Source organism: Hemitrygon akajei, chromosome 1, assembly GCF_048418815.1.
Source record: "Hemitrygon akajei chromosome 1, sHemAka1.3, whole genome shotgun sequence".
NCBI classification, from domain to species: domain Eukaryota; kingdom Metazoa; phylum Chordata; class Chondrichthyes; order Myliobatiformes; family Dasyatidae; genus Hemitrygon; species Hemitrygon akajei.
Genome location: NC_133124.1, coordinates 50070400 through 50095416, shown reverse-complemented (window position 1 = coordinate 50095416; position 25017 = coordinate 50070400). Strand labels below are relative to the sequence as shown.

At 37.2% G+C, this 25017-nt stretch overlaps 1 protein-coding gene and 1 long non-coding RNA gene across 2 annotated transcripts in view; one reads left to right on the top strand and one right to left on the bottom strand.

Moving 5' to 3' along the window:
• The window catches only part of prkdc (protein kinase, DNA-activated, catalytic subunit), a 236238-nt gene that overhangs the window by 89331 nt on the left and 121890 nt on the right, over nucleotides 1-25017 (bottom strand). Inside the window, exons 45-57 of the mRNA XM_073042713.1 lie at nucleotides 24688-24760; nucleotides 19628-19776; nucleotides 16850-16990; nucleotides 15297-15416; nucleotides 14462-14605; nucleotides 13715-13866; nucleotides 10275-10406; nucleotides 8873-8978; nucleotides 7207-7331; nucleotides 6208-6357; nucleotides 3275-3448; nucleotides 1191-1289; nucleotides 869-1079 (exon numbers count right to left, since the gene is read on the bottom strand). Of these exons, the coding sequence (XP_072898814.1) occupies nucleotides 869-1079; nucleotides 1191-1289; nucleotides 3275-3448; nucleotides 6208-6357; nucleotides 7207-7331; nucleotides 8873-8978; nucleotides 10275-10406; nucleotides 13715-13866; nucleotides 14462-14605; nucleotides 15297-15416; nucleotides 16850-16990; nucleotides 19628-19776; nucleotides 24688-24760 (1776 nt within the window). The remainder of the gene's footprint in view (nucleotides 1-868; nucleotides 1080-1190; nucleotides 1290-3274; nucleotides 3449-6207; nucleotides 6358-7206; nucleotides 7332-8872; nucleotides 8979-10274; nucleotides 10407-13714; nucleotides 13867-14461; nucleotides 14606-15296; nucleotides 15417-16849; nucleotides 16991-19627; nucleotides 19777-24687; nucleotides 24761-25017) is intronic.
• The window catches only part of LOC140726411 (uncharacterized), a 63619-nt gene that overhangs the window by 1539 nt on the left and 37063 nt on the right, over nucleotides 1-25017 (top strand). The window lies entirely within an intron of this gene.

The following is a 25017-nucleotide window of genomic DNA, read 5'->3' as shown; positions in this document are numbered from 1 at the left end:
GAGTGCACAAGAGACATAAAGAGGTTTCATGGAAAGGTTTACAATTTTTCTTTATAAATGCCCAATGGCTGGATGCCGGAAGAACGATCCCCCTTACGTCAGAGTCAAGGATGGCAAGATGAAGCAGACAGTTTAAGACTGAGATGTGAAGAAATTTCTTTATTCAGTGTGGTGAACCATTGGAATTCACAACCCGACTGGCTGTGGAACTTTAGTCATTACGTTCTTTCAAATCAGGGATTGATAAATTTCTGAGCACTAAAGAAATCAAGGGATATGGAGATAATAGCAATGAGGTAGAAATTTAGCCATTATCTTGATGAATGCTGTGCTCTAATGGCTCTAATGGCCTACTCCTGCTCTATTCCTACATGTTTTAAAGTATTAGTGCAGCAAGGTACTGCTGAGTTAACATTTCTGCTATGAATTTATTATACAGTAGAGCATGCATGAATGGCCACATGGCCAATTCCTCATTCTCATTCTGATATTCTTAAAGGAAAGCATTAACTAACTTTTAATAGCAGGAAACTTTAAAACTATGAATTTGCTCCACGGAGTTCAAGCCAAATGCAATTTACTCTTAATTAAATAAAAGAAAAAAATGCACAATAATTTTAACAGGCTTAGTTTCTGAAAAGTTCCAAATGCCATCATAATAGAATGATCAAAATACATGAATAATAAATACAGTTTTGCCTGCAATCGTAAATACTTATGAATTTCTATATTAGGAGCCTGCAAAGCTTATCTATTAATTGAAATGATGCATTTTTGTAATACTTATCCATTTACCATCTTCCAGAAATTAAATTAGTTATATAAGCAAAATCAAGATTAACAATGACAACAAAGTTCTTGTATTTACCTGAAACTTGCATTCAGATAGTGGATATTCAAACATCTCTCGGGAGTAATCAGGGCTGCGGCTTGTCATTTCAAGAAGAACATTGGTAGCTATACTGAGGAACTCGGTCTCTATTTTGTTGCAGTACAACGATCCAAGAATGGCCATCATTCTTTCAAAGGTGGCTACTGGAATTCTACTTTCATGACTCCAGAAGTTTCTGACATACAACCTGAAAACAAATGAAAATCTTTCAAATCTACATTTCTAAAAGTAAACAATACTGAGAACTACAGATGAATATTAACAATGTTTTATTCTGGTAGATGAGTTAGTTACATACTGAAGAGCAGGATTTTCATCAGTCAGTCCCTGAAGTAATGCATCTGTTGCAGTCATGAATATTTCTTTTGAATCAGGATCAGATTGACTCTCTGGATCCCTGCAGAGGGGGAAGGAGATTTATAATATTTAATCAGTTTATTAATTATTTTTTACTGTACAACAACAAACTTATAGTATTGTGCAAAAGTTTTAGACAGATATATATAGTTAGGATGCCAAAGGCTTCTGCACAATACTGCATTTGTCAACGTGAGCAGACAGCAAGTCTGTAAATCTGGCAGGAGCAAAGGGTGTTGGGAATAGCGATGGTGCAGCGCTGTGAGAGGGTGTGGGACAGCTGTCAGAGAAGGAGTGGAGGTGCCTGGGGCACAGACATACTCAGCCCTGAGATACCAGGCAAGGTAATTTGATTCCAAACAATTGGTTTATTGATCACTACAGAACGTTTCCCTGGTGCTTCCCATTCCCTCCCCCCTGTTTCCAACCATGATTCCCTTCTCCCTGCCCTCTTCCCACTTTCATTCCAGGATAGAGACCCATATCAGAATCAGGTTTATCATCACTCATATGTCATGAAATGTACATTTTTGTGGCAGCAGTACAGTGCAATACATTAAGTTACTACATATATATGTGCCCAAGACTTTTGCACAGTACTGTACATAGGTAGGATGGGGGACAGGATAGAGGGAGGAGTGAGTTTCCTCAGCTAGTAATTTTGAACATGCATATTTTGAATTGTTCTACTTCTGCCTTAAGTTCACGTGCAAGCTCCGTGATTGGTTTTATTTTCATTAGTAGAGAAGAAACACTCAATATCATTTGACACACCCAACTCAGCAATTTTACATTCTTATTCACTCAGCCCAAGTATCCAATAGCAGTTTTGCAATTGTGTCTGATTTTAAAATACTTCACATTTGAATAGATTTATTAGCTGGTCCTTACATTAGCTGGTTCTACAGTGCTAAAATTCTGACCTAATGGCAGCTTCCATTCAACCCTGGCCATAAATAGTCCTAGTGGAACATAAGCTGAGAGCAGAAGAGGTTACCAGTGAGAAAGTGTTGGCAACTTGCAACCCTTTGCTGTTGATTGCAAACAGACGAATGAATCAGTAATCGGTTTGATTTAATTTGTAATGCATTTTGTAGAAAAGCCACTGAGACAGCTTTGCACATGATATCCATGCTGTAACTGGTGTTTAACAAACCCTACATCAGTCCTGAATCAGAGCAGCTACCTGAAATTTCAACCATCCTTTGCCTCCACAGATGATGCCTGTCCTGCTGAGCTCCCCCAGAATTCTACTTATTTTCAGATTTCAGCATCTGTACTCTGTTGTGTCTCCAAGGACGGCAACGTTACTTGCCTAAAGGAACCACAGCGATCCAGCTCAGTATTTCTGACAGTCCCAGAGTTTTAATGATCAATTTACCAACCACTGCTTATAGATGTGCAAACGAGAAACACCTTCTAAACAATTATTTCAATCTCTCCCGCCACTCTCACTCAGTCCAATAATTTGAACTCTTAGATTTTATTATATGTTTTTCTTACAAGATCTCCCTGATGACTCAAGTACATCATATGGAGCTTCACCTTTTCTGTGAAATCCTAAAGTTTTCCATGAAATTTCCAAGCAGCATTTTCTATTTGTTATGCTCCGGTTCTTCCTGACAAATGGATCTTTACATTATAATTCTCCACTCTAGATTTGCTACTGATGCAAATTAATATTTGTTTACAAATCTGAAAAAATGACTATTAGGTATGGTTGTGATATCAAATTGTATTTAAAATATTTTAATGCACTATTTTGTAGACGTATGTATTCAGTAAACAGATTAAAACGTACTGTTCCTCCATTTCATGATTTTGTGAAGCTTCCGTAAAAAGATTTATTATTACAAAATCCAATGCATTAAAATTATAAAAGAAAACCACGTTAGATATTAACCATTAAGTTCCACAGAATACTTACTTCAATCATGTTTCAATTATGTAGCCCTTAATGACGAACCATTATTGTTGAGGCAGATTATTTAATTATCTAGATTTATTTAGTTATCATTTCCATACCTGTAATTATCATGTATCCACATCAGAGTATCGTACATCCTCTCTCGGCAAATAGGAGATGGATGGGAAATGAACGACGTCACTGAGCTGACCAATTCTTTCAGTTCCATTGGCTTTAGTTTGGCAATAATCTTATACAAAATGTCCAAACAAACTTTCTGCCGTTCTTCATCCCTTAAAGCAAGAAATGATTAAAGTTTAATTTACAAATGACTAAAATGAGTCAAATGACTAAAATGAAGCGAACTAAATGAGCAGATTATTCAGCAATTAAAGTATGCCAGACCCATATGTCCTGAACTCAAATGATAATTGAGTAACTGTTATATCTGAACACCCTGGATAATTTCCAAGCTTTTCTCTTCCTTCAGAGGTGTAGTGGTCTCATCATGTCCACGATGAGATGAGCAATGACAGGACAGACAGAAGAACAAATCTAGGATCACATAGATAATGAATCACATGATAATGAAATTTTAAGAAATTTAAAAGTGGATAAATCTCCGGGACCTGACAGGATCTTCCCCAGGACCTTGAGGGAAGTTTGTGTAGAGATAGCAGGAGCTCTGACGGAGATCTTTCAGATGTCATTAGAAACGGGGATTGTGCCGGAGGATTGGCGTATTGCTCATGTGGTTCCATTGTTTAAAAAGGGTTCTAGAAGTAAGCCTGGCAATTATAGACCTGTCAGTTTGACATCAGTGGTGGGTAAATTAATGGAAAGTATTCTTAGAGATAGTATTTATAATTATCTGGATAGACAGGATCTGATTAGGAGTAGCCAGCATGGATTTGTGCGTGGAAGGTCATGTTTGACAAACCTTATTGAATTTTTTGAAGTAGTTACGAGGAATGTTGACGAGGGTAAGGCAGTGGATGTAGTCTATATGGACTTCAGCAAGGCCTTTGACAAAGTTCCACATGGAAGGTTAGTTAAGAAGGTTCAGTCGTTAGGTATTAATGCTGGAGTAATAAAATGGATTCAACAGTGGCTAGATGGGAGATGCCAGAGAGTAGTGGTGGATAATTGTTTATCGGGATGGAGGCCGGTGACTAGCGGGGTGCCTCAGGGATCTGTTTTGGGCCCAATGTTGTTTGTAATATACATAAATGATCTGGATGATGGGGTGGTAAATTGGATTAGTAAGTATGCTGATGATACTAAGGTAGGAGGTGTTGTGGATAATGAGGTGGGTTTTCAAAGCTTGCGGGGAGATTTATGCCGGTTAGAAGAATGGGCTGAACATTGGCAGATGGAGTTTAATGCTGAGAAGTGTGAGGTTCTACATTTTGGCAGGAATAATCCAAATAGAACATACAGGGTAAATGGTAGGGCATTGAGGAATGCAGTGGAACAGAGAGATCTAGGAATAACAGTGCATAGTTCCCTGAAGGTGGAGTCTCATGTAGATAGGGTGGTGAAGAAGGCTTTTGGAACGCTGGCCTTTATAAATCAGAGCATTGAGTACAGAAGTTGGGATGTAATGTTAAAATTGTACAAGGCATTGGTAAGGCCAAATTTGGAATATTGTGTACAGTTCTGGTCACCGAATTATAGGAAAGATATCAATAAATTAGAGAGAGTGCAGAGACGATTTACTAGGATGTTACCTGGGTTTCAGCACTTAAGTTACAGAGAAAGGTTGAACAAGTTAGGTCTCTATTCATTGGAGCGTAGAAGGTTGAGGGGGGATTTGATCAAGGTATTTAAAATGTTGAGAGGGATAGATAGAGTTGACGTGAATAGGCTGTTTCCATTGAGAGTAGGGGAGATTCAAACGAGAGGACATGATTTGAGAGTTAGGGGGCAAAAGTTTAAGGGAAACACGAGGGGGTATTTCTTTACTCAGAGAGTGATAGTTGTGTGGAATGAGCTTCCTGTAGAAGTAGTAGAGGCCAGTTCAGTTGTGTCATTTAAGGTAAAATTGGATAGGTATATGGACAGGAAAGGAGTGGAGGGTTATGGGCTGAGTGCAGGTAGGTGGGACTAGGTGAGATTAAGAGTTCGGCACGGACTAGGAGGGCCGGAATGGCCTGTTTCCGTGCTGTGATTGTTATATGGTTATATAATCTCAGTGATTCCTTTTCATTAAGGCTTGTGATCAAGGCAACATGGTGGCATGTTGCAAATATTGCCCTTGTGGCCACCATAAATCAAAAATTTAGTATTCAAAGAATACATCAAATAATAGCAGAAGGAACCATTTTTACTTGTAAAGTTACTGAATCACTTCACGATATTTCTTTGAATATTAACTATTAACACTTGCACAATTTGGTATTTTACGAAAAAAACTGCAACTAATTTTAAGATAAAATTTTAATGTTTTATTTGGTTAGGGTTTACTTGCAATTATGAGAGTGCATTCTGTATTCAGTACGCCGCCACTAATCAGCTTTAAGAATTCAGTGACATCTCAGGTTGGCACAAAGTTCCAAAACAGTAAAAAGTTTTGGTTTCAAGATATCAGAGTCAGCAGCATTAACTAAAGAGAGTTTATTGTCACTATTCCATGTTGAAAACAATGTACTAGCTACGGTTGTTGTAAGTGTTTAAAACTGACTTAAGCCTTTATTAGGCATCATACAAATTCTAAAGCTATTTTTAAACATACACAGAAAATGTTACAGGAGAGCATCTCTGCAGCAAATGTACTGTGTTCATCACACAGGTGACTGAGTCACTTAATGTGAAGTGGCACAGAGAGATAATGAACTGCAGTTCTTAGTGCTGATTCTGCAGATGCACGGAGAAACACACTGTACAGGTTAACCATCCAGGAGAAAACTGACACAACACCATCAAACCAAGACAGAGGAGTCAAAACTCTCATGTCAAACATGAGAAGAAAAAAACTGAAGTAAGTTTTCAAAACAGCATACTAAACCGGAGATTTTAATGAGGCGTAAAAGGATGTAGTGCACCAGCTCACCGATGACCCAGAATCTCTGCAAAATGCTTGCTCTTCAGCTGTAAGTAAACATCAGGTATATCTTCCGCTCGATACATCACCACTTCCAGGCAGTGTGTTTTCAGTACACCATACAACTTGGGTAACAGGAAAAATACTTCATTCATAAACCTTGAATGCAAAGTCATACCAAACACTTTAGAACCTCAGGCATTAGAAGGAAAAAAAAAATCAGACAGACGATCATAGAGGTTTACTAAAGATAATCACACCACGACCACCAGTGTTTGCAAAAGTACACCACTGAACAGAAATTATTTTAACAATAATCCCCTCACTGTTTCTTGACACCTGAAACCTTGTTTGTTTCTAACTTCACCTATTTTTGTTTATGGAATCCGTGACTGTTTCTCTCTCCATCAGTGTGGTTTGATCTGCTGATTCTGCTCTGGCTCTCTCTAAATTGCTGCTTTAAGTTGGATGCTCTGATAAAGGGGAGATATTAAAACTACTTTTACAAACCTTATAATGAAATAAAAGAAAAAATGTTGGAAATATTAAGTAGATCAGAGGCACTTGTAGAGGCAGAAACAGACTGAAGATTCCAGGTGCCAGTTCTTTATTCAGAACAGAAGATGTAATGACAGCAGGCTGTACAGTCTTGCACACCTTTCATTTTCAGGGACATAATACGTGCAATCTTCCAATATGTGCAAACATAAAGAATCTAAAAACTCCATGCCCCTGTCACATTCATCAATCCACACCATTCTAATGAACTTAATATATCCTCATTAATGAAAATTGGGAATCCATCAAAATGCTTCATGCTGGATAAATTAGCTGTTAGCCAGCCCACAACTCACTTTGCAGTCGGATATTACTTTGTACGCAATCTGAATGATATAATTTATAGTTAAATCAAACTGTCAACAATTGGTTTGCCCTGCTGGATCTTTTAAACCAGAAAAGTAGGAATCGCACCAGAATACTCGCCTGCCGTACAATTTTAAACATTACCTGTCAGCAAATGGAGGGAAATGCTTCACAACCTTACTCAAACACACAATAAACTTGTCCTCCTTCGTGAGATAAAGTTGCTGCAGTTCCTTAGCAATTGTGTCATGAATGGGAATATCAATTTTCTGGAAAACAAAAGCATGGCACTTACTGCTGAATACTGTATTCCAACAACATTGTGAACTAACAAGCACTCAACGTGATAACAGCACTTTCACAGTATTATAATAAATAGCATGAAAAGCATATAAGACTGATAAGAAAGAAAATTTACTTGAAGCGGGAGAGCGAGAGAGATGCTGACTCCCTCCATAGACGTTGCCTGACTAGCTGAGTTCCTCCACCCATTTTGTGTGTGTTGAGAGACAGAGAGAACTTGTAGTGACAAACAAGTACATGCACGTCAGACTTTTGCAGAGGAATTCATGCACTCAAGAAAATTTAAAAAAAAAACAGATTTGCAAACTACCCTTATGTTACCACCATTACTACAAACAGTATCTGATTGTTACATAGATACATTGCACTCTTTCCTCTGCCCTGCAGTAAGTGAACAACTGTTTCTGCACCAGGTATAATCAGGCACAGACTGAATGGATAACCTCTCAAAAGGGCTGGGAAACTACTTCAAGTTTACACTCTGTTACAATCTCTGGGAGAAATCTGACATGGGAGCAGAAGATCCGCTCTATGTTCAGGATTTTCATATACATGCAGGCATCACTGACTTGGTGCCGTGTGTATATCGAACTGCTCTTTCTTTACCCCCAGCAAGTCCAGACTGTTACTTTCCTCACTTCGGTAAAATAGCAATGAACTGGGATTTAGGCACTTTGTTGAGAAAGAATAATGAAAATTTAACACTGAATCTGTGTGTGCTAATAGGTCACATTAATTTCTCAGTGGCTTTTAGAGTGACATTTATCACCAAGAGACAGGTGGAAATGCAAGTAGAAAATACCTTCAATCATATGCACAATAGAAAAAGTAATGATATAAGAGTTTGAGTCAGTGTCTTCACTGCCCTCTCCCCCAGGGACAGTGTTGATGAAAGTATTAAAGTTGATGAGCTCCTTAAAAGGGAAAGCAAAAAGACAGCAGATGCTGCATTTCTAATGAAATGTCAGAACTATTTATTTTAGACACTACTCTGCTGAACTTCCGGCTTATCTGTTTTCAATGCAAGAGTCACATTTAACAATGATTACACTACACTGACCAGAACCACATCTAGAGTTCCCAACACGTCCGACTGAGCAAGTACACACTTTATGGTCAAATCATAAGTATGAGAAATTCTGTAGATGCTGGAAATCCAAAGCAACACACACAAAATACTGGAGGAACTCAGCAGGTCAGTCAACTTTTTGGGCTGAGACCCTCCTTCAGGACTGGAAAGGAAAGGGGAAGACACCAGAATGAAAAGGGTTTAGGCGAAACTGGGTGGATAGGATAAGTAAAGGGGTGGCGAGAAAGGAATCTGATAGGAGAGGAGAGTGGATCATAGGTGGAAGGGAAGGAGGAGGGGACCCAGGGGAGGTGACAGGCAGGTGAGAAAAGGTAAGAGACTAGAAAGAGAAATCGATATTCATGCTATCCTTATGCTCTAATATATATTCATCAAAATGAAGAGGTTGTATTCATTATTTTAAGTAAAGGTGCTTACTTTGTCTGCTAAGTACTGAAGGACAAGGCCAAGGACCTCGGCCGCTGCGGCATACACCTCTTTGTATCTTGTGAAGGAAATGTTTTGCACCAGTCTCTGGAAATATCTGACAGAAAGCAAACTTATAGTTCAACTACACCTTAAAACAATGAAATGCTACCTGTGACAATCAATACAGAGTGAGAAAATATATACTGTAGATCATCAAAATTAATTATCTTGCATTTACTAGACTATGCTCACCAAAATATCAATATTCACTTTTGAAGTAGTAACCAAGTGTCTCTATAGAACTCCTCTGGCAGATGATCTTACTCCGCACAATTAAAAAATGCCCATAGCCAAAGCCAAGTGGCACAGAATAGATAATTGTTTCCATTCTGTAGTAAAGCACTAAACTGTTGAATATCATTTAGAGGTAAATGTAACCTAATTCACCAAGAAGGTTATTAATTCTATCAAGACTAATCTTAGACATGGTCTTGTTTCTAGCAAAAAGGTTAGGCATCATTAGCTTTGTGACTTGTAACTACCCCAAGGGAATTATCATGGAGAGACCCACATATAGGATAGGAAAACAAAACAGTGATGGTTCTGGGATTGAATGGGTAAGATCCTGGAAAGACAAGGAAGGAAATGTAGTAAAGGAAAGAGCTAATATTAAATGCCTCCTCACCTCAAATACCCAAGTCCTGCAATGCAAGAAACTGGAATTTACAAGCTTCTTATCAAACCCTCAGTCTATCTTCACATTGCAACAAAACTTGGAAATTTTGAAATTTTGCTCTACTGAAAGCATTCTTGTTCCAATAGATAGAAGGCTGCTTTGTCAGGACCCATTCAAAATGACATGCAAACACATAAATTCTGAGCAAAATTCAAGAGGGTGTTTCCAACAAATCAAAAGCTTAGAATTAAAGTTGTGAATTTTAGAAGTCAAACCTGATCCCCCTGCAATTCTGCTAGATCATTAATCAATTTCAGAAAAAACAATCGTGATACAACTTTTGATTAAGGGATCGAAATACCCGTCATCTAATTAAATATATAACTTTTTAAATTTAAACTATACTGTATATAACAAACTTCTAAATCTTCTAGTAATGGTCTGATCTAAAGAACATGGTATCAGAAGTAGCAGTACAAACACATCCAATTGGCAGTTTATATCCGACTTGGACAGTTCAAAAATGACTGGACATTCAGAATGGATAGTTCATGCAATCTGAATGAATGTTGCAGTAAAATTTGCACTTTCTTCGGATTATCTCTTTACACACATATATTTATCATGCAAAGTCTATGATGAAGCATGGATTTTACTGCCATACGTGTTGCGCTGCATTATGTACTTTCAGAAGCTTGACTGTTTGCTACTTTAATGAACTACATTTCAGTTTACCTTTCAACGTCAATTTCACATTTTGGATCATGTGGGGGTAAGTTATTGGCAAGAACAATGCCAAGCAACTGGATGCCAACAGAGTTGTCTTTGCAATTCCGATCCCTTCCGGCAAATCGATCAAAGATCAAGCTGTACAATATAGATCGACAATTTAAAATGTTAAAAAATATACATAATCAAACATTTTATACGTATGTCAATGAACGTTATGTGCCAGAATATTGCACTTTAACTTAAGTACCTCAGGTTAACAAAAACTTTTAATTTTTCTAACGCATTTGTTCCTGCACAGGACATCCCTGGGTAACAAAAGGTTCTATTATTAATTTTCCCCCCAAGTAGGTAACTTTGCTTTTAATTAATATCTTTTTGTCTTTTATTTCCACTTTTACACTTTATCCCATATTTTGATGTTCATCATTTGCATGAAATGTGGTCTATAAATAAGTGTTATTATTATTATAAGTTAGAAAATACATTATGGTAAACATACCTCCACAGTAAGTCCAATGAAAGATAGCAATACTGCTTAAGACTTATAAATTAAACTATTATTACATGTGGAGAGAATGGAAACAAATTCTGTCATTCATTATCACAAAAAACATTATACATGTTCATTTATTCATTGAGAAAAATGATCCAACATTTGTTGGAAACAGCATGTGAACTTCTAGGGTAATGCCTTCTACACAAGGTGTTCCAATCAATGAGACCATAACACCGTAAGACATAGGAGCAGAATTAGGCCATTTGGCCCATCGAGTCTGATCCTTTTTTTCTCCTCCTCAACCCCATTTTCCGGCCTTATCCCCATAACCTTTGATGTCATGTCCAATCAAGAACCTATCAATCTCTGCCTTAAATACACCCAACGACCTGGCCTCCACAGCTGCCTGTGGCAACAAATTCCACAAATTCACCACCCTCTGGCTGAAGAAATTTCTGTCCATCTGTGTTTTGAATGGGATGAGATTGGGGGTGTGGGGTGTAGAGATGCCCTGCCCTATAAAAAAGACACACAAGGTTCCTGACAGAGCCTGCTCTTCTCACAAAAGATCTGCACCATGCCTCAATCAAAACAACTTTCAGAGGACCTTAGAAGAATTGTAGAGATGCATGAAGATGGAAAAGGCTACAAAAGCATTTCTAAAGACCTGAGTGTTCATTAGTCCACAGTAAGAGAAATTGTCCACAAATGGAGGAAACTCAGTACTGTTGCTACTCTCCCTGGGAATGGGCATCCTGCAAAGATCACACCAACAACACAATGTGCAACGCTGAAGAAGGTGAAAAAGAACCCAAGGGTAACAGCAAAAGACCTGTAAACTTGCTAAAGTGTCTGTTCATGTGTCCACTATCCGAAAACACTGAACAAGAATGGTGTTCATGGAAGGACACCATGGAGGAGACCACTGCTCTCAAAAAAACATTGCTGCGTATCTCAAGTTTGCAAAGGCCCACCTGAATGTTCAACAATGCTTCTGGGACAACGTTCTGTGGACAGACGAGACAAAAATTGAACTTTTTGGCATAAATGCACAATTGCTATGTTTGGAGGGAAAAGGGCACTGGACACCAACACCAAAACCAAAACCTCATCCCAACTGTGAAGCATGGTGGAAGGAACATCATGCTTTAGGGCTGCTTTGCTGCCTCAGGGCCTGGATAGCTGGTAATCATTGTGGGAACAATTAAATCAAAATTCTGACATTTTACAGGAGAATGTCAGAATAACAGTCCGTTACCTGAAGCTTAATAGAAGTTGGATAATGCAGCAAGACAATGACCTGAAAGATCAGAGTAAATCAGAACAGAATGGTTTAAAAAAAAAGAAAAATTGTGTTTTGAAATGGCCGAGTCAAAGTCCTGACCTTAATCCTATAGAAATGTTGCGGAAGGACCTGAAGCTAGTAGTTCATGCAAGGAAGCCCACCAACATGCCAGAGTTGATGCAGTTTTGTAAGGAGGAACGGCCTAAAGTGCAGGACTGATCAACAGTTCCTGGAAACATTTGGTTGAAGTCATTGCTGTACAAGGGCCTCACACCAGCTGTTGAAAGCAAAGGTTCACATACTTTTACCAACAAATACATGTAATATTGGATCATTTTCTCATAAATAAATGAAGTATATTGTTTTTAGTGTTATTTATTTATTTGGGTTCTCTTTATCTTGCTTTAGGACTTGTGTGCAGATCTGATCACATTTCAGATCATATTTATGCAGAAATAAGGAAAATTCTGCAGGGTTCACCACCAGTGTATATCAGACATTCGGATTTAATAACATTATGGAAGCTCTTTCAATGTGTAGAGCTGTCCATCCGCCACAAGCAGGACTTGAGGGTAGCTAACAGTTTAAAAACGATTTCCATTCCCGTTGCTCCTCCAACCTGAGAGTGGCCTCCTCCTGTGCCGAGATAAAACAATCTTCAGGGTGGAGGAGCAACATCTGGGAAGCCTCCAACCTGATGGCATGAACATCGATTTCTCCTTCTGTTTAAAAAAATTCCTCCCCCTCCCTCCTTCATCTAAGCTCCTCTCTGACCTTTTACCTCTTCTCACTCACCTATTACTTCCCCCGGGTCCCCTCCTCCTATTGTTCACTCTCCTCTCCTAGGGTTCTCCAGCCCTTGACCTTTCCCACCCACCTGACTTCACCAATCACCTTCCAGTTAGCCTCCTTCCCTTCCCCTCCCCCACCTTTTTTTCCTAGCATCTTCCCCCTTTTTTCCCCAGTCCTGATGTAGGGTCTCAGCCTGAAACCTCAATTGTTTACTCTTCTCCCTAGATGCTGCTTGGCCTGCTGAGTTCCTCTAGTATTTTGTGCATATTAATTTGATTTTCCCTTTTTTGTGATCATATTTTCTAATTTTCAGAAGCCTTTCATTGCCTATAAAGCAACGGTAACATCTTAAGATTGCAAGAGACATAATACGAATACAGGTTTTTTTCTGGTATTAAGCTTGGTTCAAACATCTATCACAATTTCTAGCTGAAACATTTCTAGAATAAATTCTACCTCTGCTTCATTATTCCCTATGACCTGTGAGTTGGGAGGGATTAAATCAGTTGGTTTTAGTCATAGACTCATACAGCACTGAAACAGACCTAACGTCCTACCATCCCTGCGCCAGTCATCAAGTACACATTTACAATAATTCCCATTTTATCCTCCCTTCATTCTCATTAACTCCCCTCAGATTTTACTATTTCACTACATGGACAAGAGACCATTTAGAGTGGCAAATTAACCACGTGTTTGGGAAGCAGGACGAAGCCGACACATTCACATGTGTGAACTCCACATAGGAAGTAGTAAAGGTCAAGATGCCAGAGTTGTGAGGTAGTAACTCTATCAGCTGCTCCACTGCAAAGCCCCTTCTTGTCAAACGTCAAGTCCATAGGATATTCTGTTGTCAAGCCCACTGCTCACCTGTAAGGGATAGACAGACAATCCTTCCAGCATTCAACTACTGTCTTAATGATTTCCAGGTTGTGCCTGAACACCGCCTTCTTCTCATGAAAGCAATTCTTCATCAGAAACTCCAGCAAGCGATTTGCCAGGATCTCATTCTTCAGATTTCCCTAAATAAAAACAATAAATTAAGTTTTCCCTTATTGGACCATATCTCTGCTACCACTAGATCAAACCACAGTGAAAGAGACTCCTGACCTTTCTAACCACTGAAATCCTAGAATCCGGTTCTGAGATACCTGGAGGGTCCACGTAGAGAGTCGACAATGCCGTAGATGGGTTACAGAAAATGACCAAACCCTAATCTACATACTGGTCTTCACATCTCAAGTTCTGCATGGATTTCAAAGTCCCCAGTTTGCATTTAATTAAGAATGTTGAGATTAAGCCACCATTATACATTTAGTAATCACTTTTTAAATTCCCCCATTAATAAAGCAAGAAACAAAGGTAGCACAAATTTAATGGGCATTACTTTACCTCTGCCAAAATACATTAATTCATAGAAGTTATTTATTGACAAATGGGAACTGAAATCGAATACAGTTCTACAGAAAATAATACAGCTTTGTGTTGTAATTGGAAAAAAATACAGTTTCACACAATTACACATTACAATTAATGTGTGATAATTGTTCATAACCAAAACTGTTTCTTTACTAGCACTAAGCTTATGAAATGGATCTATGAAAGATGTTGCTGTACCTTTGGGGTAGCCACACTTGTCCAAGACAAAACAGTAACCACAATTTCTACCACCATATAATGAATGCCATCACCTCCATTATTACCAGAAACCACTAACTGGAGCAAAGGCCCCAGCCATTCCTGTGCATATGGCTGGAATATCTAAAAAGCAATCAAATTTCATTGACATTAATAAAAGAGGATTCAGAAAAAAAAACTTTCAAGAAAAGCTAGAATTGCTAAGATTAACAAGATAAATATTTTGTGCTCTCATTTAAAGTTAGAGCAGCAGAATGCTTTGCTAAATTATTCATACATTTAGACCCGTAGTCCAGAACTGCAAATCAAAGGGCCTGCTTAGGTTTTCAGAAACAATAGATTGGAATTTGACTTGAAATATTTCACCATATTAATGGGCTGAAAAAAACTGGATTATATAGTAAAACTTCATTAATCTAGTACACTCAAGACATTACTAATGCCACACTGCAAATTTTCCAGACACAGGAGCAGAATTAGGCCATTTGGCCCATCAAGTCTGCTCCTCCATTCAATCATGGCTGATCCTTAATTAATGCTCTAACATACACTTAATTCACTTTTTCTTTAAATGTTACAAAACAGAATTATAGCATTGTTTCTCCAGTGGGCCTATTAGGGGAAACAATACTTCAAGGAATGGCAAGTCAAAATACCTATTTTTAGTGACTTCTTGTACAGGCAAACACTTGGAGATAACTTACTTGCTCTATAGAACAGCAGAAAAAGTCTCAAAATGATTAGGAAAATATTACAGAGAAATAAATTTATAAACTAAGTATCACAAGTAAGAAAGAACAAAGAAATTTAGGACCTCCTCAGTGTTAACGATGAGCTTTGCAATGAAGAGTCGGATATTTAAGGCAGTTGAAGGATTTCCCAATTTTCCATGCAGGAATTTCATCCATGGTGGAAGCTCACATGCTGCCTTACTCTGTGCAGGAAAGATTGCAAGAAAATCAACTTAATGTTGAACCCAGGAATTTAAATTATCTGATTTTGCAAGTCAATAGAATTTTAAGTTCTGAAAATCATAAAAATGCAGATGCTGGAAACCTGAAATAAAATCAGCATTTTCCAAATTTTAAATTGCACCATCTTTGCTTGCATCTAAGTCAGAAGACTGAGGATTCAATAAAATGATGCACAAAACCTAACCAGACATTCCAATGCATTTCCGAAGTTGTGAAGATCTCTCGGCTGTGATACAATACTCAATGAAAACTTTCAAAATCTGAGGTCATCTTTTCACAATACCTCAACATTACCTCGAAAACCCTCTTGGACCCTACACCAGCCAAAACTGCTGCAGCATCACAGTCTGCATTCAAATTGAAGAGATATTGTACCAGGGAGATTAATAAGAAAAACCTTCAGGTTGAAAGCTGATTTATGTTTTACTTAGTTTACAGTTAATCAGAGTATTTAATTTTTCAAACTTTTCATTATATTTTAAAATTATAAAACAATTACAAATGTCTCCAAGTACCCAAGAAAATTAAAAACTATTAGAAAGATTACTGGTGTTTGACAGAGACAAGCCTTTGAGCTATCTTTGCTTCCTGTTAATTGCTAATAAGTCATTCTGGGTACAGGGTCTCAGCCATACATTGATGGCCAGGCAGCCATTAAAGACTCTCCATACTTTATCCCATGAACTCCTAGGGTGGAGCATCAGCATATTCAGCCTTCTAATTCCAGTAAGGAGGTGCTGTAGCTAGCGAGCCTAACCTAGCTTGATAAGTTTCATAATCTCAGTTACCTGTAAAACCCTAGTGCTCATAATCATTCCCTTTTCCCTCTCTCACCTTATCTCCTTACTTGTCGAGCATCTCCCTCTGGTGCTCCTCCCCTTTTCATTCTTTCATGGCCTTCTGTCGTCTCCTATCAGATTCTCCTTTCTCCAGCCCTGTATCCCTTTCACCAATTAACTTCCCAGCTCTTTACCTCACCCTCACCTAAGACCCTTCTGTTTCTTCCTCCCCCTCCCCCACCCTCTTACTCTGACCCCTTATCTTTTTTCTCCAGTCCTGAAGAAGGGTCTCAGCCCGAAACATCGACTGTTTACTTTTATCCATAGATGCTGCCTGAGCTGTTGAGTTCCTCCAGCATTTTGTGTGTGTTGCTGGGATTTCCAGCATCTGCAGATTTTCTCTTGTTTGCCATACTTGTCTGTTGTGTCTATGCTCCAAAAGCAATTAATTAGCTGCAATTTGCTTGGAAATATTGTGGATATGGATGCAAGTTTTGTTTTTTTATTTGACGCCCTTTTGGAAAACTGTTTAGGTACAGACAACAATTTAATGACCTTTACGGTTTGCCATCTAACGAAGTAAACTGCTTACATTAAAACATTTATTTCCTGACCTCTTCAGGTTTTGGTGTGATGTTCATTTTCTGCATGTGATTGATCAAAGCAGTCATGGTTGCCATACATTCGTGCTGGTTCATTTCATCCATCTCGAGCTCCACGATATTATTCTGCACAATACCCGATTCCATCCAGTCCTGCAGGAATTCAGAAGTTAATCTAGGGAATTTTATCTTATTTCAGATGTTACTACAGTATAAACTTTCAGTTGCAATTTATAATTGAAGAGTTTATACTTTGCTTTTTTTCTGACAACATTTAAAACAGATGCAGTACTTAAACTATTCAAACCTACAGTCAAATTTACTTCCTACATTGATGAATCAGCTCTTGTCAGCATTCATCAGGACCCATTACTCCCTTCACAACATAGACTGAGGGCTGTTCTTCAATGGCAGTAAATATAAGATAGTATTCATTGGGAATTTTTACAATGCCTTGAAAAAGTATTAAAGCCTCTACAACTATTTTCACATTTTGCTGTTGCATTTTCTAAATTTAAAATATAATGAAATAGGATTTTGAGCTAATCTACAAAATATTGTGGACCATGTCAAATCAAAAGAAAAATTTCAAAACCTGTCAACAATTTACTAAAAATTAAAAACCAAAATTGTGAGGCTAAAAAGGTACTCATCCCCTTTGTAATTACTCTGCTAACTTACCCCAGGTGCAATCCTGCATACTATCCTACCAACTCACCCAAATTGTTGATGTAGAAAATTGGAGAATCACCTGAATAAATGCCCTCTCTCCCTGTAAGGTCCAATTGTATGGTAGATTTTCAACCGATCAAACCAAAATGAAGACAAAAGAGCATTCACGGCAAGTCAGGGAAATGAACATAGAGGAGCACAAGTCTGGAGAGGGGTACAAGGCCACTTCACAGGCACTGAATGTACCCTGGAGCTCAGTGCAATCCATCATGGAAAAAATATGAAACCAAAGCCACACTGCCTAGGTCAGGCCACCCCTCTAAACTTAGTCAGTGGAGAAGAATGGTACTTGTAAGAGAGGCTACTGTGATGGCAACAGTCACTCTGAATGAGCGGCAGAACTGAGTGACTGCAACTGGAGATGAAGTTCATGGCTCCACAATCTCGAAGGCTTTGCACAAACAGGGTATTTATGGAAAAGTGACAAGGAATAAGACCTGGTTAAAATAAAGCACATCTTTTGCAAAGCATCACTCAGAAGATACCGTATAGGTGTGGAAGAAGGTCCTGTGGTCAGATGAGTCTAAGGCGGAACTTTTTGGCTTCAACTGTAAGCGGTACGTGAGGCATAAATCTATGTGACGTTTGCAAAGTCTTTATAGTTAAGGATAGGCTGTTTTAAAAGTGGTAGATGTGGTGTAAATCTAATACTGTGCATCTGCCAAGTATCACCATGCCTACTGTAAAGTATGGTGCACGTTAACTTCATGCTATGGAGATGCTTTCAACAGGAGGGACCAGAAATTGGTCAGTATTGATGGGAATATGAATGCTGCTAAGTACAGAGATCCTGGATAAAAACTTGCTAGCCTCTGCCAGAAAGGAAGCTCGCTTTTCAGCAGGACAACAACCCAAAGCACACTGCCAGAACAACCATGGAATGGCTTCAACTGAAGAAAATTGACGTCTTTGAGTGGCCCAACCTGAACCCGATCTCTGACAAGACCTCAAGATTACTGCCTACTGCTGCTCCCCAACTAATCTGGCACAACTTGAGCAATTTTGCAAGGAGGAATGGACAAATGTTGCTCCATCATGTTGTGCAAAGCTAACAGAGACTTACGTAGAAAGAATGGAATAGCTGCAAGAGGTGGTTCAACTGAGTCCTCAGTAAAGGAGGATGAAAGGCAGACCTTTCAGTTGTTGAATTTTTAATTTTTCATGCTTTATCATTTTCCCTATTTTTAGGCTCTACTGGAGCATGTGATTCACAAATAAAATTTCGCGCTTAAATCCCTGGTTTATATGAATAAAGGATTGAGGGCTGAATACTTTTGCAAGGCATTGTATATTCATAGTATCTACGTCATGTCTCCCAAATGATCATAATGAAGATGGAAGAAATTAGGAGCATTTCATGACTGGCTTCCATTAATGAGTTTTAAGAATTTCTTGGGCACAGAACTATTACAAGCTTTCTGCCCTGAACTCTCTTATAATAAACATAATGACCTTGTACCTGAGGTCATTAGGAACCATTTGTATATTGGTTTGTTGGACGGCTGCAGCACAAATATTTTAAAATATTTGTCCAAATGTTTTAAATTCAAGCAGCATGCGAATAGGGTGGGGAAAACAGATTAGCATCAGTCATGCAATTCTGGCTGTTGAAATTCGTTTAGGAATCTAACCTGTACGTGTATTTTTATATTATTGGCTAGATATATATGACCAGAATTACATGGGTTCCACATACACCAACAAAATGATACTTTACCTTCATAATGGAAGTACAGAATGACAGAGTGACTATCAGTAGAAATGTCAAATCCGTGCTCAACACAACACTAATCTTATGAGTGGTACAGTTCAGGAACAACTCAAGTGTCAGAAGTCAGAATGGAAATTATTACACTGTGAAACTTACCATCAAAACCACAAACCTGAACTACTTAAAAATAACTAGAAGATGGAATAAATACTGTATTTAACAAATAAATTATATCGCAGATGAAAACAAATGAACTCATCCTATCTGATGCAGTAATTTTGTCAAATAAAAACTTAAAAATTGGTGAGGATATATTTCTGATAATTTACTCCAATACTGATGATTACCTTCTTTCTGGAACGTCCCATCGGCAGCGTGGGATCTTGAGAGTTATACGAGAAGCTCTGAACACCAGTAGAGAAGTCAAACTGACTCATTTCTTCACTGAGACTACTGTCAACCATGTATGACTGCGAGGACAAATAATGGGGTTCTGCTGAATAAAGAGAAGGGTCATCAACAACAGGCTGGAGTTAGACACGTCTTCTGAATTCCCAAATGGATTCACCATGCATGCAATGCTGCGCACACAAAGACTGGTGCAGAAGTGGAACCACCTTCAATATTCAGTTTTACTACTTGTGCAAAATTCTACCATGTACTCTAAGCCCAAGAAAAGTTGAGACCTCAAGCTTTCAGTGAGAGTGAGCTAAAGCAGTTTTGCTCACTCTCTAAATCTTCCTATTATTATTGTAAATCTTCCTAAACGTAGACTTCTCCTTTAACATTTCCTTGTTAGAAATCCTCATTATCCATCCATCCGGCTAATTTGTCCTTAAGACTTTTTTCTGGTCTCTTCCTCTCAAAAATGTTTCCTCGCTCTCTGCATCGATAGGAGATCATAGAGATCATAATTGTGCATTTACAGTCACATTTACACATTGATTTTATTTTATTTAGAGATACAGCACAGTAACAAGCCATTATGGGTCAACTCTATGAAGAGGCAACTAAAACTTGCAATAACAATAGAGTGGTTGATATCATTTACTTGCACTTTCAGAAGGTTTTTGACAAGGTACCCCACAAGAGGTTAGTAATCAAATTACAGAAAGTAGAGATTCAGAGTAAGATGTGCGAATGGATGCAGAATTGGCTTCAAAACAGAAAACAAGTTATGGTAAAGAGGATCATTTTCACACCAAGATGTTGTTAAAAGTGGGGTTCTGCAGGGTCGGTTTTGCTGTTTTTACTTTACATTAATGATTTGGATAAGCACATAACCAATAAACTAGTAAAGTTTGTCGATGACACAAAATGAGGGGGGATGGGCTGAATACATTCAGGCAGCAGAACCAATACAGTTAGATCTAAACAAAATCCAGATGTGGGCAGATAAATACAAAACCATATTTAAATCTTTTTCTTCCACACTGTCTCCTTGGCTTTGTAAAATTTTTAAAGATGCATTAAGTATAGGCAAATTACCACAATCTTTTTATGAAGCTTCTATTTCTTTAATTCTTAAAAAAGATAAAGACCCTACTGAATGCGCATCCTATCGGCCTATATCCTTGTTGAATACGGATTTTAAGATTTTTAGTAAAATTTTGGCTATTAGATTAGAAAATATATTACCTCGAATTATTTCTGAAGATCAGACTGGATTTATTAAAAATCGCTATTCATCTTTTAACATTAAAAAATTAATTAATATTATTTATACCTCTTCATCTAAAATACCAGAATGTGTCATTTCTTTAGATGCCGAAAAAGCATTTGATAGAGTCGAATGGCCATATTTATTTAATACAATGCAACATTTTAATTTTAGTTCAAAATTTATATCATGGATTAAATTAATACACCATAAACCCTTAGCTTCGGTTTTTACCAATAATCAAAGATCCCCTTTTTTTCAGCTATTTCGTGGTACAAGGCAAGGTTGTCCTTTAAGTCCTTTACTATTTGACATTGCTTTAGAACCTTTGGCTATAGCTATTTGTGAATCACCCAATATTCTGGGTATTACCCGTGGGGAGACGACGTATAAGGTATCATTATATGCGGATGATTTGTTATTATATATATCTGACCCTGAAAGATCTATTCCTGCTATTTCTTCTTTGCTCGCTCAATTTAGTAACTTTTCTGGTTATAAATTGAATTTTAATAAGAGTGAACTATTTCCATTAAATATGCATGTTCCAATTTATAAACATTTACCATATAAAATTGTTACAGATTATTTTACTTATTTAGGTATTAAAATTACTAAAAAACATAAAGATTTATTTAAAATTAATTTTCTACCTTTAATTGACCAAATTAAGCAACTTGCTATTAGGTGGTCTCCACTATCTTTGTCATTGGTAGGCAGAGTTAATGCTATTAAGATGATAATACTACCTAAATTTTTATATTTATTTCAAGCATTACCAATTTTTATTCCTAAATCTTTTTTTGATACTGTTGACTCTAAAATATCTTCTTATTTGTGGCAGAACAAAAATCCTAGACTAGGCAAAAAATATTTACAGAAGCCTAAGAAGGAGGGTGGCTTGGCTCTACCAAACTTAAGATTTTACTATTGGGCAGTTAATATACGGTATTTAATATTCTGGACACAAGAATCGACTACAGCTGCTTGCCCACAATGGGTAAATTTGGAATGTAAATCTGTGCAAGATTTTTCACTGATTTCAATCTTAGGATCTTCACTTCCTTTTTCTTTATTCAAAATGAATAAACAGATAACTAATCCCATAGCCAAATATACATTACGAATTTGGTTTCAACTTCGTAAATTTTTTGGCTTGAATAAGTTTATGCTGTCATGTCCTATAATATCTAACTACTTCTTTCGGCCTTCATCTATAGATCAAGCTTTTCTTTTATGGAAAACAAAAGGTATAACATGTTTTCGAGATCTGTTTTTGGATGATAACATTATGTCCTTTGAACAGCTATCTAATAAATATAATTTACCTAAAACCCATTTTTTTAGATATTTGCAAGTCAGAAATTTCTTGTATAATGAATTAAAGTCTTTTTCGAAAGAATGTCCATTGGACATTACAGAAAGAATTTTAGCCCTCAATCCTTGTCAAAAGGGTTTAGTAGCTATCATTTATAATATGATTATGAGTGTACAGCCAGATGTATCAGAAAAAATTAAGAAGGAATGGCAAGAAGAATTGCATTGTCCTATATCCACTGAGCAATGGGAAAAAATTTTATCATTGGTAAATTCATCCTCTATTTGTGCTAAACATGCCATAATACAATTTAAGGTTGTACATAGAGCTCACATGTCTAAAGATAAACTTGCTCGATTTTATTCTCATGTTAATTCAACCTGTGACAGATGTCATTCTGATGTTGCTTCATTGACTCATATGTTCTGGTCTTGTCCTTGTTTACAAAATTATTGGAAAGATATTTTTAATATTATTTCAAGAGTTTTAAATATCAATTTTCAACCGCATCCTTTTACTGCAATTTTCGGTTTACCAATGATAGATAATAATCGTCTATCCGCTTCATCTCAACGAATGATTGCATTTGTTACATTAATGGCTAGAAGATCTATTTTACTGAATTGGAAAGAAATTAACCCTCCAACTGTATTTCAGTGGTTTTCTCAAACTATCTCTTGTTTGAGTTTAGAAAAAATTAGAAGCGTGGTTTTTGATTCTTCAGTTAAATTTGAAGAAACTTGGAGACCATTTATTCAACATTTTCATATGAGTTAAATGGTCTTATCCTAAACCTTACTTTTATTATCCTTAATTATTTGGATGGAGGTTCGGAGTTATTGGCACTACTGTATATATTTAACATTATATAATGGCCCATGTTGGTTACGGTAGTTTTTTTTTCTCTTTTTCTTGGGGTTTTTTTTTCTCTTTTTCGTTTTTTTTTACATAAATACTATGAGTTTGGGAGGCCTTATATATTGATTATTATATATCTGATTGTCTATTTAAACTATTAATTATGTACTCTCAAACGCTTTGTATTCATATTTCAACTATGTTTTTCTTAAAATTAATAAAAAGATTTAAAAAGAAAAAAAGAAAGAAAACCATATAACAATTACAGCAGGGAAACAGGCCATCTCGGCCCTTCTAGTCCGTGCCGAACGCTTACTCTCACCTAGTCCCACCTACCTGCACTCAGCCCATAACCCTCCATTCCTTTCCTGTCCATATACCTATCCAATTTTTTTTTAAATGACAAAATCAAACCTGCCTCTTCCACTTCTACTGGAAGCTCGTTCCACACAGCTACCACTCTCTGAGTAAAGAAGCTCCCTCTCGTGTTACCCCTAAACTTTTGCCCCTTAATTCTCAACTCATGTCCTCTTGTTTGAATCTCCCCTATTCTCAATGGAAAAAGCCTATCCACGTCAACTGTATCTATCCCCCTCATAATTTTAAATACCTCTATCAAGTCCCCCCCCAACCTTCTACGCTCCAAAGAATAAAGACCTAACTTGTTCAACCTTTCTCTGTAACTTAGGTGCTGAAACCCAGGTAACATTCTAGTAAATCTCCTCTGTGCTCTCTCTAATTTGTTGACATCTTTCCTATAATTTGGTGACCAGAACTGTACACAATACTTCAAATTTGGCCTCACCAATGCCTTGTACAATTTTAACATGACATCCCAACTCCTATAAATGACAGATGAAATTTAAATGTAAAATAATACACGTAGGAAGTAGAATGGGGTTTATGAGTTCGGAAGTGCACTGTATGAGAAGGGTTTGTGCGTCCTGGTCATCATTACTATCAACATCTAGACAATGCACAGAAGTGATTAGGAAGGCTAATAGAATATCGGGCTAGATAATGTGCTCAGTGTTCAAGTCTAGAGGCATTCTCCTTAAGCTGTATAATGTGCCTTGAATACTGTGTACAATTTTGGTCTCCATATTTTGTGAGGATGTGAAGGCACTGGAGAGTCCAGAGAAGGGTGACTAGACTCACTCCAGGTCTGCAGGGTATGAACTATGAAGAAAGATTGAATTAAGCAGACATAGAATGTGAGGAGACATGATAGAAGTGTTCATAATCATTAAGGATTCAAGTTAAATGGATGCCAGCTGTTACTTCAAAGTTATGATACAGACCATTTTATAGGGACACAACCCATAACATGGAGTTTGTCTGTATTATTCATAACATTATTAGGGATATTGAGAAGTTATTATTACAAATTATGACAATACTAGAAACAGGTTCTTTACTGATATTGCTTTTGATATTTTCTTATAATCCCACAACAGAAAAGGATTAAAATCACAAGAAAATAAATATTACCATTTATTGGAAAGATTTATTTAAATGTGCCATTCTAATTTACCCCAAAATCTAGATTTTATATAAAATTTCACACAAACCTGAATCACCCTCTGCTGCATCTCGAGCTTCTTTTCGAATAGCAAAATACCTTTTTTTCTTCTCAACTGGGACCTAAAACAGAACATTTAACATTTGTAAAATACTTCCATATCAAGGCCAAATACCTTGCACTATATGTTGCACTTTGCCTTTTCTATTTCCATAACTACCACCTTACTAGTATATTTAAAGTAGGAAAAATAAATTAGCTCTCAAAGATTCTTCATTCCAGATTATAACACAAGATTGCTGAACTTGAATATCTTGATTTTTATATGCCTTTTTAAACGTTGTTTGCTTTAATTTATACTGTTTGATTGTCTGTCCTT